A 17,284-nucleotide genomic window follows, 5' to 3' on the forward strand; every position below is an offset into this window, starting at 1 on the left:
GTATGTCATACACGAGAAATTACTAGTATCATCATTCATAAACATTGCTAATGCTGTACTGTCTTGGGAAAACATGATAATTTTAAAAGAATAATTACTATTTTCTGGCCATCTACCCTGTACTAGGCATTGTGTAAATGTTTTCTATCCTGTATCTTATTTAATCTTCACATTAATTTTTGAAGAAGGTACTATTTTTCATTCTCATTTTACAAATGAAGAAATTTCATCAGAGACAAAGTACAATTTGTGTGGTATTGTGAAAATTTACCTCATCTCATTTCCTCCTGAGAACAACATTAAGAGAAAGCTATTTACTTTATTTTACAGGTAAGAGCACAGTCTCAAAGCGTTTCAGTCATTGGCCTAACTAGAACACAAGAAGCTAGAAAGAACCTGCCTTAAAACTCTAATCTAACATATCCCATTTTTTGTCAAGTAGTAACACCACTAGTTCAACCATTCTACAGTCTCGAAAAGTTTTCAGTTCTTTTCACTCTGACTGATTCAATGATTCTTTACTCTAGTCACAACTTTTCCTAACATAAGGTATTAAACTAGAATTTGGAAGGACAGCAGGTTTACTTTATGGATAAGGGATATTACAATGGCAATAACGCCACTTTTTCTGGAATGGCTTTACTGCTTTCCAATACACTTACTGCTTATTTATGCTACTAATTTAGGTTAACTTTTATCACACCAGAGATTTTTCTAAATATGAGAATGGGTCTTTTGAGTGTTTCAGTCCCATGTAAATAGCATACAATGCCCATAAGTTCACCTGGGTCATTCATCAGCATTTCTTCAATTATAATTAAATATATATTAAGGGAGAGGAGGAAGAATCCAATTTAGCTGGAAGCTTGCAATAAAAAAGCATACATGGAAGGGAGGAAACAAAATATGGAGAAGAAATTGTCTTAGTGCCTACTACCAGGCCTCTCTACCCAGCTAAACTACAGTGTGGGTTTGGATGTTGGAAGTAGTCGTCGGCTCAGATCTTGAGCTCTTTCCCAGCCAGGTTTCCATTAAATTCCCTAAGGGATATAAAGACTTTTAACTTAAGTCTCCACACATTTATTTATGAGTTTCTTTTTTTACATGCATCTTGCCTATAAAACCTATTATCAAAATGGATATCTCCATGATTATATTGTTTCCATGGTTAACAGCAAAAATAAAGAGAGCCTTACTACTCTAATCAACTGATTTTTAAAGATGCGTACTTTATCAGTGGAACTTTTTGACTTGAAAGTACCCATTAATGTAACCTACCAGCTAGAGTAGGTGTAAAATGTCATTTACTTCACCACATGAAGTTGAGATCTAAATTAAAACTGAAGCTAACTCCTGTGAGTTTTCAAATTTTTTAAATAAACTTTTAATTTCTGAATAGTTTTAGATTTACAGAAAAATTGTGAAGCGAGTACAGAGACTATCTCACATACCATTTCCCTATTGTTAACATCATACATTAGAAGGGTATATTTGTCACAACTAATGAACCAATATTGATACATAATTATTAACCATAGTCCATGTTTTATTCAGACTTCCTTAGTTTTCACAAAATGTCTTTTGTCTTATCCAAGATACCACATTACATTTACTCCTCATGTCCCTTAGGCTCTTCTAGATTGTGACAGTTTCTCAGATTCACCTTGTTTTTTATGACCTTGACAGTTTTGGAACTACAGGTCAGGTATTTTGTGGGATCTCCCTCAATTTGGGTTTGTCTGCTGTTTTCCACATGATTAGACTAGGGTTATGAATTTTGGAGAGGAAGCGCACAGAGGTCATGTGTCATTCTCATCATATTTATCAAGAATGCATGCTATCACCATGACCAATCACTGCTGATGCTAGCCTGACTCATCCAATTGAGACAGTATATGCCAGGTTTATCCATGATAAAGTTACTTGTTCTCCACCCCCATAATGTACTCTTGGAAGAAAGTCACCACACATTGTCCATTCTTATGGGGCAGAGAATTACGCTCCACCTCCTTGAGGGAGAAGTGCATATCTGCAAAAATTATTTGTAATTCTTCTATATGGGAGATTTGTCAATTCCCCATTTATTTTTTATTTTATTTATTGATTTATTTGAGGTTTTGTGTTTTTTGTTTTTGTTTTTACTGAATTGAAAAGATGAAAAAGCAATAAAGGGTTCAAATTTGTCAATAGAAACTCTTGATTTATCCAGCCCTGGAAAACTTTTTTCATTTAGTTCAGACAAGATCTGGGCTAAGTTTCAGTTCTGTGCTGGGTATAGAATAGTGCTAAAAAAGAGGAAATATGTGAAATTACGGCATGAGAATGGCCCAGTCCTTAACAAAGAACCTTGGCTAACACTACCCAAAGACGATCAGAATTTTAAAAAGTAAACATTATCTAAGAAATTCAAATCTTCTCAGAAGCAAAAATCTGTTGAGTATGGATTCTCAGAAGAGTAGAAATATATCACTGAGGGCAGAACTTTGTCTACAAAGTCAGTTCTCAAATGAACACATTTTAGGGAATATAACACCCCTCGTTTCCCAGTGACTTTTTCAAATCTCTACTATGTTGTATATCAGGCTTCAAGATTTAGTAGTTCACTGAAATTCTATGACCCTAACTGTAAAGGTTCCTAAATTAAACGTTGGGTCCTTGAGTAGTGTAAAACTACTGCCACTGAGAAAATCAGGACCCCATATGAAACATTTTAATTGCTATATATCCTTTCTCCTGGATAAGGCTGTAGTGCCACATGCAACATTAGCACAGTTCATCAAATTTTACAAAGGCAAACAGAAAGGGCTACACAAGGCCTGATGTAACCCACCTGGGTGGGAAGACATAAAAACATGCTCTAGGGAAGCAGATTTGGCTCAACTGATAGAGCATCCACCTACCACATTGGAGGTCCAGGGTTCAAACCGCGGGCCTCCTGATCCGTGTGGTGAACTGGCCCTTGTGCAGTGTTGATGCATGCAAGGAGTGCTGTGCCATGCAGGGGGGTGTTCCCTGCATAGGGGTGCCCCATGTGCAAGGAGTGTGCCATGTAAGGAGAACCGCCCAGTGCAAAAAAAGCACAACCTGCCCAGGAGTGGTGCCACACACACAGGAAGCTGATGCAGCAAGATGATGCAACAAAAAGAGACACAGATTCCAAGTGCCACTGACAAGAATGCAAGCAGACACAGAGGAACACACAGTGAATGGACACAGAGCAGACAATGGGGGGAGAAGAGGAAAGGGAGAGAAATAAATCAAAAATAAATCTTTAAAAAAAAATGCTCCAATACCATCTTTAATGAGATTGAAACTCTTGAATTCAGATTTCATTCTGATGTGTGTATTAAATAGCCTCTAAAAATAGTAAATCATAAAATGTTATAGGTACAATAAGAAGAATTCTAACACAGAGATGAGATATAACATTTTAATATTTAACCATCCTGGTACAACCTGATTACCTCCTTCATTACCTAGAGCAAAGGACATTAACTCATAAACAAAAGACTGTGGGCAATTTGCTCTGCATTTGCAATACAGCTACTTAAATGGATCAATGTTTTACAAACTGTACAACATTTTCATAAATGATTGCAACTTACAAACCAGGAAATGTCTCATTTAAACAACTATCATACTGAACTCATCCCACTTTCCTAAATCCTAAATTTATCTCCTTATAGGTAAAACCCTTAATGTTAAGATAAACGGGAACTTTGTTTCAGCACTAGATTTCTGTTTAAATAAAGGTTAAATAAAACTTTGTACTGTATTATAACACATGCTGACATACCCCAAACTACTTCTCAGATATTTTATTAAAAGATGTGACTTTTCATTTCAACCTTACCTCTTACTGACTGCCACACACCTCAAACATTGATTATTTTGATGAGAGGACACAGAAGCATAATTTCTTAAAAAGGATTATTCATTTGTTTCAACTTTTATGTATTCATTGCTTCAGTCTGCCCAAATGCCAGTGTAATAGTTATATGTCCCTCACCCCCACATTTGTTCTAATAGAATACTTTACGTATTGCAGTCAGTATCAAAGTGTATCAAGTTCCTGGCCTGCAGATCAGGTACAACTCTCAAGTCCCTACTAAAAGTTCCTAATTCTTATTATCCTATGCCTCTTAACATTTTGTTAACAAAGATAAAAATGCACTCCTTTCAAAATACTGTTTTTTCATGTTTCTTCAAAAAATAGAGGCAGTCCTAATACACTGTTAGAAAGTGATGAAATAAAGACTGGCAAAACAAAACAAAAAATAAAATCCATTCCAGTAATTGTCTATACTTAACTGAATACAAAATAGCCCTGATTGCCAGTAGACAAGTCTACTAAGAAAACAAATCTCTGGCACTTTTTCCAATTCACAGAAAATATCAGACTAACAAAAATTTCCTTGTAAAAATTCCTATCTTGTGAAGAAATTTTAAACAGAGAGAAAAAAAGAAAGTCATATTTAGAAAAGTAGGACATGACAAGCAATTTAATGACAGCATAGAATAAGGTTTAAGGGAAAATAGACTAGGGGGTGGGTCTAGAGAACAAAAATCTCCCTTATTGAATGATTGAAGCAAAGGCAGCAAAAGAAAGATTTTTAGAAATGTATACTATGCTGGCAGAGGGACAACAAAAGGGTCATTTATAGTACAGTGTGGCAAGAAGGAGAGCAGAATGCAAGGTGCCACCCCAGCCTGGAAAAGGGAGGGGAATTCAGTTCCCAAAAGCCTTCTTCAGGCTGCCTTGCTTGAGCTGGACAAGCCAAAACCAGAAAAGAGAAAAGCAAAGAAAAAAGATTGTTTGGTACATTTAGGGAACCAGCAGCAATTTGGAGTTATTAAAGAATAAGTCAACAGGCTGAAGTAGTGAGGAAGGAGGTTGGAGATGAAGTAAGAATCCATATAATGGAGGGCCCAAATTACAATTATATCATATTTTTACTAGACCAAAATTCAGTGCTTACTTATTGTCACTGTAAATGCAACTCACAGAATAACTACAATTACATTTCATTTCTTGTATATTTATTGTTTTCTTTAGAGTTAATAATTATCTTCACTCTACCCCTTAGTTTTTCTATTTACTTTTCATTAACTCATCCCTTTATTCTCCACCAGAAGTCTCCTTTCAATATATTTAAACACTATCTATTCTATCACTATTCTACCATTTTTACTTTGTTGCAGGGCATCGCTCCAGATCTCTATATATTCCTGTTCCAATCTGAGCTGTCAACTCTACAGGCCACCATCCTGTGGATTCCCTTCACCTTTCATCTCTCTTGCACCCTTGTTTCCTGGATTAAGTGTCTCCCTCTTGCTTGCTTCCCCTCTTTATTTTGGTAGAGCACATACATGAGGAAATTCCTAAGAATAAATTAAGAAAGGTAAATTTTTGAAGCTTTGCATGACTGAAAATGTGTTTATTCCACCTTTTTTCAGTATCAGCCATTTGTCTTGATTTCAAAATCTAGGCTGGACATTATTTTTTCCCCAAAGTTTGAAGCCATTGTCTTTAGTGTTGCTTCTGAGATACCCGACGCCACTCTGATTCTCCATTTTGGTATAGGGGTCTATTGTTTTTCTCTCTGGAATTTTTGGAATCATTTTTTCCCTAAAGTTCTAAAACTTCTTGAAGCAATACACTGACATGACTATTTTTTAATTCAATATATTGCAAACCCAATAAGCCTTGACAACTATTGTCCTTAAATTCTGGGAAATTTTCTTAAATGATTTCTTTGACAGTTTCCTCGCTATCATTTTTTAAACTTTTTTTCCCCCTAAAAGTTCTATTATTCAGAATAGGACTTCTTAGGCTAAGTCTCTAGTTTCCAGTCTTTTCTCTTTTGTTTTTCATTTCCTGGTATTTTTATTTATTTTGCATGGCTTCCTCAACTTTATCTTCAAAAACTTTTGAATTTTCATTTCTTTTATCAATTTTTAATTTCCAACAGTACACTTTGTTTCCTAACTTTTTCCAGTGCTTATAATACCATTCTTATTTCCTACTTGAACATATTCCCTGATCTTTGTGAGAATAGTAATGATAATATTTCAAAAATTTTCATCTCCCTTCACTGACTCTATTTCCACCAACTTCCTTGTTTTCCCCATGCTTGCTTTGTTCTCTGAATTTCTTCAAATGTCTGGTGATCATTGTTCGCTACTCATATTGAAGAAAGAGCATTGAAAAACTGATTAGAAAATATGTGTAGATGGCGGGGACTTTCTAGCTGGTGGGCTTCCCTGCAGAGCAATCTGGTGTGCTGCTCCACTGGAGACACCCACCCCCAAATAGTCAGTATTCCACAGATCTTCTACCTAGGTTGATCCAATTTTTCAAAGAAGCATCTTCCAATTTCATGCCTGGAGAATATACACCTGGCTGCGAATATTCAGGAGATGATTGAAAGAAATGTGCTGGGGGTATCTTACTATTTAGTAAGTATTTCATTTAATCCTAAACCCCACAACTGTGCCTTGGTATTCCTCAGTCCAGAGTCCTGTCATTCACATACTCCAAAGAACAAACTTCCAGTCTTGCTGGAATGAGGGGAGGCCGTTAGGGTCTAAGTTCACTTTAAATACATGACCAATTAATGATCTTGTCAGTCTTACCCTCATCACTGAGCCTTTCTGGAGTTCTGATGTGAAAATCACATTGTTTCTCAACTTCTCTCCCTACCAGCTTAGGTTTCAGCTTCCTCTATCTTCTATGTTACTTATGTACATCCAGTGGCTTTCCACCTTCCATCTGTTTCAAGAGGTTTCTGCTTTTTTTTTTTTTAATTCCTTTACTGTCATTTTATTTGGAGATAGAATAAATCTATGTATTAATCTGCCATTTTTCTATAACATATTTTTTGTCTAAATGTCAGCTAACATTATTAATGAAAAACTCAGGAGGAAAATATATCACCTCTAATATGAACTTGAGAAGTTAACATGGACTATGAAATAAGAGTATAAGTTTATACTAAAAATAAAGGAACCCTAACAGTTAGAGTGAAAGAAACACATAAAAAATAAAAGAAATTATTTTAGATAAGGTCAGCTGATACTTTGGTATGTTTAACTACCTGCTTTTTATAACAACAAATACTGCTTTCAAATTCCAGAAAAGAAACACTACAGTGAATAAAGTGAGGCATTATACCCAGATAAATCAAGCATCATTATTAATAATAAAACTCCATTCTCTAATTGCTTTTCTAGAAATTAAATCATTTTCTTTTTCCTGATAGGTTAGATATTTACATAGTCATGAAATTAAAGAACAAAAATTAAATCAATGGGGAAAAATTTCAAACCATTAAATCTCGTACTCAAAAAACAGTAAATATAAGCTTAGATTGTACTACCTTTAATAAATGCCTGCTAGATTATAACAACAGAGGTTCTCAAAAACAGAAATAAAGTTCTTCTTATAACCCTGAAATCATTCGTGAATTGGGGTAATTGGAGACATTTTTTTGTTTCACTCTTCTAAAAATTACAATGTTCATTTATTAAGCACTGTCATTTGTCACTATGCCAAGCACTTGATGTTCATCATCTTATTTAATTCTTACCACTTTATGAAGTTATAAGAGCACTATTACCACCATTTTAATGAGAAATGTGGACCTTATAAAAGTTAGGTAACTTGGTCATGTCATGAACAGCTAATAGGTACCATTTTTAAGATATGACCACAAATTATGTTTTTAACTACCTTTGTATACAGTCTTCTTACTATACTAGTAATAAATCCAGTATTTTGAGGTTGACTGCAGAAATGTCAACACTGATGAATTAAAAGCCAAAACGATCTTTCTAAATAATCATTCAAACAGGATTCTCTCAATATTAATAGACACCAGTCAGTATCAGTACTAATTCATCCATCCATTAATTCATTCATTTAACAAATATTTACTATGTAATAACCATTATGTGCCTATGAATGCTCTAGCCTAGTGCTATCCAATATAACTTTCTAAGATAATGAAAATATCAGCACAGTTCAATGCAGTAGCTAAACACAAATATTAAGCATTTGAAATGTGGCACATGCCACTGAGGAACTGAATTTTTCATTTTCTTAAATTTTAATTAATTTAAATGTAAATATAAATAGCCCTGTATGGCTAAGAGAGCTACCATATTAGACAGCACAGCTCTAGACGCTGAGTCTACATCAGTGAACAAAAGAGATGATTTGTACCTTTATGGAGCTTATGGTCTAGAGGGTGAGTCAGAATGAAATAAATAAACTAATAAATACAATACTTTACCTGTTAATTGATTAGAAGGAAGGATTTTATTTATAAGGATATGAAGCTAGATAGGGTTAAGACTAGCTATGAACTTGTAAAAAGTACGGGACTGAGAGATTCATTCTGAAAATGTTCTCTTAGGACTTCCTCACTTAAAATCCTGGATAACTAGTGAACCATTGGAATAAAGAAAAGCAATGCATTTTTTCAAAGTGCTTTCAATGGTTCAAGACTGGTACAGAAACAGTGATGGTTGGCAAAGAAATCTACGCAAAAAGTAACTCTGAACAATAATGCTGTTCTTTATATTACTCCAGAATATAGTCCAAACGTAAACAAAATGAAGGACAGTAGGGATGAAGCACAAAAAAATAAACCAGTAAAATATATAAAAAGCTACTTAACGCACTTAAAGTTTAAGAACTCAGATTTGAGGACTCAGAAAATCAGAGAAAGACACTGAGGTATTATTCAACTTAAGCAGAAATGTTCCCTTTTATATATGTAATATATATGTATATGAGTGTGTCTGCTTTTTGTCTGGTGTCAATTTATACACCAGAAATTACTTTCCCAGATTTGAGCACCTAGAATTAAAACAGAGTAGAAACATAACCTCTCTCTAGTGAATGAGTAAGTGAAAACAAGTGTTTGGAACCACCAAAGCCTTCAGGTTCCTGGATCATATTGTGTAGATTTTTGTTTGGGAATTTAAGATGGGTTTGTTTGGGAAAGTGGGCTAACTGAAGTAGGAAGAAAGAGGAAATTTGAAGAGGGAATTATCACAAGGTCTGTTAATGTCACATTTGCATTTCTTTCCATTCCCACAGTTCCCATTTCTGAGCAACTGGGGAAATGGGGTTACCTAAAAACTGAGATAGGGAACACTTAGAGGAGAAGCATGGTCCGATTTAATTAAAATGTGTTGCTCAAAAGAACAAGTTTATGACATTATTTTTACTTTTCTAAATAACTTCCCAATTTAATTACAGCTCTTTATTAAATAAACTAGGTATCATTTTACCTAGCACAACCGCTTTTATAAAATCAATGCCTGGTGAGTATTAAACTACTACCACGATTATTAATAGTAGTAATGAGGGGAGGGGGAGCAAAGCAGCAGGTAACATTTAAATAACACTGGTTGTCAGGGAGGATTCTCAGTGCTCTACAAGTACTGTAGTCTTTGAATTGGTACAACCACCTCATAAGTTCGTAACAATTATTATTGCCATTTTACAGAGGAGTTAAGCTACGTACAGAGTTGAATAAGATGCCCAACATCAAAGAACTTATAAATAGTAGATCTGGGATAAAATCCATCTATTTGACACACAGAGGAAAAGAATGATTAGGGAAGTTGACGTTTACTAAAAATCTCATAGTCACATAGATTCTAAATAAAACTACAAGGTTTTCTTTTGCTATAAATGTATTAAAAAGGTGAGTGGATATATTTAAATAGAGAAGAACTGGCCGTCTAAATTATAGACAAGAAAGAAAGGGAGTTAGACCCAGGATGCCTATGAAGTAAAGGCAGGAAATAATCAGACGTACTAGAAAGAAACGGAATCAAGATATTAATAAAGGGGAAGTGGATTTGGCTCAACTGATAGAGCATCCACCTACCACATGGGAGGTCCAGGGTTCAAACCCAGGGCCTCCTGACCCATGTGGTAAGCTGGCCCACGCACAGTACTGATGCGTGCAAGGAGTGCGATGCCATACAGGGGTATCCCCCGTGTAGGGGAGCCCCATGCACAAGGAATGCGCCCTGCAAGGAAAGCTGCCCCGGGCAAAAAAAAATGCAGCCTGCCCAGGAGTGGCACCGCACATATGGAGAGCTGACACAGCAAGATGACACAACAAAAAGAGACACGGATTCCTGGTCCTCTGAAGAATGCAAGTGGCACAGAAGAACACACAGCGTAATGAACACAGAGAGCAGACAACAGACAATGGGGGTGGGGGAAGAGAAATAAATAAAAATCAAATCTTAAAAAAAAAGATTAATAAAAGCAAGGATAGTATCAGACTAAAGAGACAATAGACACTAGAGTTTCAAAAGGATCAAAAAATTCTAAAAGGGCACTGCATTTTCAGTAAAGTTTTTTGCAGCTCCAAAGTCCAGTGCATTAGCTCAGTGACATCATGACAAAAGTTGGTGCATCAGCTCAATGACCTGCTTCCTGCCATAAAAATTTACCTATGCAATCACCTGACCAACAAAGCACAGAAGCAATAAGAAGTTACTCACGATGTCATTTGTCGGTGGAAAAGCTACATAAATTTGAGGACCCTCACAAACTCCAAGCTTGGTTACAAAGAAAGCACGTGGCATGAGGAATTTTGTCTTTTAAAAAATTATTTTAGTTGCTGAGAAGCCCTGGGAATAGCACAAAGCAGCAGGACATGGTTAACACATTTGAACTATCCCACTGGAAAGAATAAGATGAACTTCCCCACTCTTCTAAGAACTGAGTCATTCCATTCCAGGATGCTAAAATTGAGGTTGTACCAGGAAACAAGTGTTTGAATTTTATGAGATGGGAGATTCAGTGTTTACAGGAGGGGTGCTTAGTCTCGATTGCAATTGCTGTCACCTCAGGGAAGGAGAACATTGCCCAGAGCCACGTATCTACTTGCCGGCCATGAAGAAAACAGGAGAACCAAAGTGTCCTACCCTTCTCATGATTGTATATTCCAGGTTAGAAAAATCAAAGATTCCCAATAATCAAGGCCCAAGTGCTTATGATAAAAAGTATGGAAAGTGACCATAATCTACTCAGGACGGGTGATCTACAGCATGGATCACCACCACCCACAAATGACCCCTAAACCAATTTGGACTGTCTTTGCAAAATCTACAATGCTCAAATAACAATAATTCACCCTTGGAAAGGAAAGGTGACCTTCCTACTCCTCCCCAAAGAGAGGGGAGAGAAAGTTACCCAGAAAGCAATTTCCTAATATCCAAAGACCAAGTTCCTCTCCTTAAAAAAAGCAAAAACAAACAAATGAACAAAAACCACTTTTGCCTAGAAGGAAAATGCCTTTGGAGTGCTTTTTCAGAGCTACAATAAAAACTTACTGAGTATATTCCAATGTTTTTATTTTGGTATTGTGGTATAGTAAAACAATTAAAAAAAAAAAAAAAAAGAACATATGTGAAGACAGGCAGCCTTGAGAGGAAATCCCAACTCTACCTTGGACAAGTCCTTATTGTCTCTGATCCTCAATTTTCTCATCTGTAAACAAGAATAAGACTGCTGTGAGGAGTATATGCAAAACCACACTTGAAATCTATCTACATCATATAGAAACATAGATATGTAGATACAGAGATATTTACATATATAGGTAAAGATACAGATATCAGCTCCTCTTTTTCCTGAAGATGTACATTATAAAGAGGTAAAAAGAGGCATTTTCTTTAAATGCTGGTTCTAAATGAAATTCACTGAAGTGAAAACTGGAAGCAGTCAAGGAAATAGAACACGAGAGAAATATATGATAATCAGAATAAAACATGTTATCAATTACATATTCATAAAAAAATAAAGGTCCTTAGTTTAGCATCCAAGATCCATCACAATTTTGCCCTAAATTACTTCTCCAGTCTCCCCAGTCTCTTCAGCACCCCCACATACGATCACCAATACACTCCCCTTTGAGCATACCTTGCATTGACTCACTTTCAGGCCCCTATTCTTACTAAATACACTCCCTACTACGTTATATGTTCCATTTAGCAATTGCTGGATTCCTCCATTCCTACACCCGTATATATATATATATATACACACACACGTGTATATATATATATACACATATTTCTTTGTTCTTTATTACAGAAGTTGTGGGTTTACAAAGCAAACTTGTATAAAATCCAGGATTCCCATATGCCACCCTATTGATGTGGAATATTTGTTACCATTGATGACAGCACCTCTTTATAACTGCACTATTAAAGTCCATCATTTAATTCAGGGTTCTCTGTAGAGTGTAGTTCCATGGATTTTAAAAAATTGTTATTGTTACTGTATACACTAACATTTCTCCCTTTTAATTACATTCAGAAATATATTTCAATGGTGTTAATTGTGTTCACAAGGTTGTGTTACTATCACCGACATCCATTACCAAAACATTTCCATCATTCCAATAGGAACCTTGTATATTTTAAGTCTGAACCTCCCATTCTTTATCCACACCCCAAGCTCTGTAACCTATATGCTATATTCCTACTCTCTGAGTTTATTTATTCATACAATATTTGGCCTTTTGTTTTATTTAACTCAACATGATGTCTTCAAGGTTCATCCATATTGTCATCAGGACTTCCTTCCTTTTTATGGTTGGATAATACTCCATTCTATGTATACATGACATTTTATTTATCCATTCATTGGTTGAAGAACACTTGGGTTGCTCCCATCTTTTGGCAACTGTGAATAATGCTGCTACGAACATCGGTGTGCAAATATCTGCTTGAGTCCTTGCTTTCAATTCTTTGGGGTGTATACCTAGTAGTGGGATTTCTAGGTCATAGGGTAGTTCTATATTTAGCTTTCTGAGGAACTGCCAAACTGTCTTCCACAGAGGCTGCACCATTCTATATTGCCACCAGCTGTGAATGGGTGTTCTTATTTCTCCACATCCTCCCAACACTTGTTATTTTCCTTCTTTAAAAAAATAGCAGCCATTCTAATGAGTGTGAAATGATCTGTCATTATGGTTTTGATTTGTATTTCTCTGATGGTCCTACCTCTTTTTGTACATCTCTTCTGACCAAGTGAACATTAACACCTATTTATTTGGCAATTATTTATCATGTTTAATATTTTTAATGTGCCTATGAAGAAGTACTCTGACATTATTTTGTGTCCCTTACATAGAGCTGGGACATGGCAATCTATTACATTCTTTTGCAAAATAATCCCTGTATAAAGTTACGCTATAAAGTTTTATATAAGTGTGCTAAAAGAAAATACATAGAATTTTAGTGACTAAAGCGGATATTATTACAAATATAACTTCTTCCGAGATATATATAAATGCTCTCCTGACTCCTTACCTGTCTGAAGCAAAATTGCTGTGAAATAGGAACTAATTAGAAGTACGGAATTGAATTGAAATAAAAAAAGAATTTGTTTGGAAGAATTTCTGCAGTCACAATTAGATAAATACCCTCAGTGTTAATTGAGTGGAATACCAATGAAGGTACTGCTGTTGATGTGGCCATGTATCAAGGATGATTTTAACATTTACTCTGAAAAGCAAAACTTTTGGTAAAAGCACCCTATTTATATCAAGGAGGTTCAAAACTGACTCAGAGGAAAAAAGTATTATCCTCTGACTCACTAAGACCACTTCCTGCAACACCCAATGTTTTTCTTGGAAGGCAATCTAAACGAGTTATTTCTTTCAAATACTGATTAGACAAAATTGAATTCTAACACAAAATGGTGAAAACCCTTGTTTTTTCCAATGTCAGCCAGGTTTCAAAGTGAAAAGCATTACATAAACATTTTATTATCTGGTCATGAGAGTGAAGACGTTAAATACAACTTTTAAAAACTGATCATCTGAGGTACATTATAAAGAAAAAGGAACTGATTACCTACATATATCCTTCTCCATACTATAATCTGTTAATGATCATGAAACCACTTAATGCTTTCAATGCCAGGGATTAACTAATAATGGCTTTGGCTACAAAAGTCTTTTTTTTTTTCAAGGTAATTCTTTTCTCCAGTCTGAATATTTAATAATAATTTATAACAACAAAAAATAACACTTAAGTCCTTATTTGTGACAAACATTGTAATAAGTTCTTTCCATGCATTAAATCTCTTAATAATCACAACTCTAGGAAGTAGGTGCTGTGATTTTTTTCCATTTTACAGATGAGGAAACAGAGTCAAAGAACAAGCAAGGTACTTATCATATAACTAGCAAGTAGTAAAACCTCAAATGAGGCAGACCTACATAAGAGCCTGAACTCTCAGTTTCTATGTGTGTGACTCCCCTCTCAGAATACCTGCTAATACCTAAACAAATATTGAGCATATACATACATACAAACATACAAATAATCATAGACACAACATGTGTAAAAATGTTTGTATTTACACATACCTGTGCCAAGAGTCACTTATGTTTTTCCCATACATTATTTTTTAAATTCTAATGTGACTATTATATCATTAGAACTTAGGTACAAGTAACACCAAGTCTTTTCTGAAGAAAGAACACTTACTTAGATAAGTGTTGAAGCATTTCACTAAATGCTTCATTTAAGTTCTAAAACATTGGAATTATCTCACAGAACTACAAAAACACCAAAATGTTATTGCCTTGGACACAGTCCTTGAGGGGGGAAAACACACATAACATTTCCTTCTTCAGAACAACAAGCAATTAAAGTGAATCTTGCCGTTTGTTTCCTCTTGCGTAATCTAAACTGGGAAGAGTTCAAATATCTGATACTCACAATATTTTACTTTTGTTAGAAAGACTTCTTTTATATGTGAAGTTAGCGAATAAGTGTTCACTCATATCATAACTGGGAACTAGTTTAATATTAAATGATTGCATTTACCTAGTTCTAAACATTTGAAAAAGAAATTCCTACTTAGCTTCAGTTTACTAGGAAGCAGTAAAGGAAGGGCCAAAATATGCCAGAAGTGTGAAGCCCAAAAAGCAGCAGCCTAAGGAAATACAGTATTTCCAGAATTGACACCACTCTGCAGGTACTGAAGGTGCACTTGGAAGCCTGCTTGCTCAATTTTTGCTAGGACTAAGAGAAAGCCATCCTGTTTTAAAAGTATTATCATTCATTCCAGTGACATAATGAATGAAATTCTACCCCTGGAAATTAATTATTCGTCTGAGTTAAGCCTTTTTGATCCCTAGGAACCACTGTTAAACTACAAACACTTCTGGAGGTAATTATTCATTATGCCACTAACATTTAACTATGAATTATCAGATACTGTCTTTTAGGATATGAGAAGGCCTATGGAGGTAGCATTGCTCAGGAATGTAAGAAAGCTGCATAGAAATGAAGCAGAGGCAAGTGAATGAAGAAAAAAAATTCTACCTGTTTGATACTTTTCCCTATGATAAGATGGATCCAGAAAATATTTATTATTAATGATATTCTGAAAGCAATTCCAGCATATGCATGGAATGGTTGTTTATCAGAGGTAAATATGATCTTATATTGAACAAGAATTCATTCAGCACTTTTTTTTTCCAGAATGCATTCATTACTCAATTTTATGTTGATGATCAAATTCCTTTTTCTTAAAAAAAAAAAATCAATTTTATTGATACATATTAATAAAGCATAAATCCATCCAAATTGTACAATCAATGGTATTCGGTATAATCACATAGTTGTGCATCCATCACTCAATAATGTTAACAGCATTTTCATTATTCCAGTAATAATAATAAAAAAAAAACAAAATGCATTGTCTCTCAATCTTTCTCTATGCTGTCCCCACCACACATAGCTGCTATTCTGTTTTCTTCTCTCTAGTATATATGGATTTATCTTTTATAAAAATTCTTATATATGCAATTATATCCATATTCAAATTTCACTGTTATACAGTCCCATGTTACATGTTTTAGCTTTCATTCTAGTAATGAAAATGTCTTTCAACCACTGTCATGCCCACATAATAACTCTGCTAGTCACAAACACCATGATGTGCTCACACCATTTCCATTTATTTCCGAGATAAATATTTTTATAATATTGGAAGAGTTTGAGCAAGATTATGCCATCTTTGAATGATAGGTTGAATGCACTTGTGAAGCAATTTGGTCTAGGGATTTTCATCTTAGGGAGATTTTTGATGATTGCTTCAATCTCTTCACTTGTGACTGGTTTGTTGAGGTCTTCTACTCCTTCTAGGGTCACTGTAGGTGGTCACATGCTTCTAGGAATTTGTCCATTTCACCTACATTGTCTAGTTTTTTGGCATAAAGTTGCTCATAGTATCCACTTACGATCTCTCTTATTTCTGTGGGGACAGTGGTAATGTTGCCCCTCTCAGTTCTGATTTTATTTGTACCTTTTTCTTTGTCAGTCAAGCTAAGGGTTTGTTGATTTTGTTGATCTTCTCAAAGAACCAACTTTTGGCTTTGTTGAGTCTACTGTTTTATTGTTCGTGATTTCATTATTTCTGCTCTGATCTTTACTATTTCTTTCCTTTGACTTGGTTTGGGATTAGTTTGCTGTTCTTTTTGTAGTTCTTCCAGGTATGCAGTTAGATTTCAATTTTAGCTCTTTCTTATTTTTTACTGTTAAGTGTTGAGGGCCATAAATTACCCTGTCAGCACTGCCTTTTGCAGTGTCCCATAGGTTTGGCTATGTTGTGTTCTCATTTTCAATCATCTTAAGATATTTGCAGAATTCTCTTGCAACTTCTTCTTTGACTCAGTAATTATTTAAGACTGTTTTTTCATATCCATATATTTATGATTTTTCCCTTTTTCCATCCATTATTATTTCCAGCTTCATTCCACTATTATCAGAGAAAGTGTCTTGTATAATTCAATCTTTTTAAATTTATTAAGACTTATCTTGTGACCCAACATATGGTCTATCTTGAAGAAGGATCCATGAGTGCTTGAAAAGAATGGATATCCTGGTGTTTGGGGATGAAATGCTCTATAGATGTCTTTTAGGTTTAGTTCACTTACAATATTATTCAAATCTCTATTTCTTTATTTATCCCTGTCCAGATGTTCTGTCCAATCCTGAGAGTGGTGTATTGAAGATTCCAATTATTATTGTTGAGACATCTATTTCTCCCTTGAGCTTTGCCAGGGTGTGTCTCACGTATCTTGGGGCATTCAGGTTAGGTGCATAAATATTTAGTAGAGTTATTTCTTCTTGGTGAATTGCCCCTCTTATTAATATATAATGACCTTTTTCATCCCTTGTAACAATTTTGCATTTAAAATCTATTTTTTCCAATATTAGTATC

General features: G+C 35.0%; 1 protein-coding gene across 19 annotated transcripts in view; it reads right to left on the minus strand.

Moving 5' to 3' along the window:
* Nucleotides 1-17,284, minus strand: part of EPS8 (EGFR pathway substrate 8, signaling adaptor) — a 182,101-nt gene that overhangs the window by 83,558 nt on the left and 81,259 nt on the right. For 8 of the 19 annotated variants that reach the window (XM_004460304.4, XM_058282839.1, XM_058282838.1 and 5 more), the window contains one exon: nucleotides 11,483-11,524. The exons of the other annotated variants lie outside the window; for them this stretch is intronic. In XM_004460304.4, the coding sequence (XP_004460361.1) occupies nucleotides 11,483-11,524 (42 nt within the window). The remainder of the gene's footprint in view (nucleotides 1-11,482; nucleotides 11,525-17,284) is intronic. 19 annotated transcript variants of the gene reach the window in all.

The sequence above is a fragment of the Dasypus novemcinctus genome, chromosome 20, assembly GCF_030445035.2.
Source record: "Dasypus novemcinctus isolate mDasNov1 chromosome 20, mDasNov1.1.hap2, whole genome shotgun sequence".
NCBI lineage: Eukaryota > Metazoa > Chordata > Mammalia > Cingulata > Dasypodidae > Dasypus > Dasypus novemcinctus.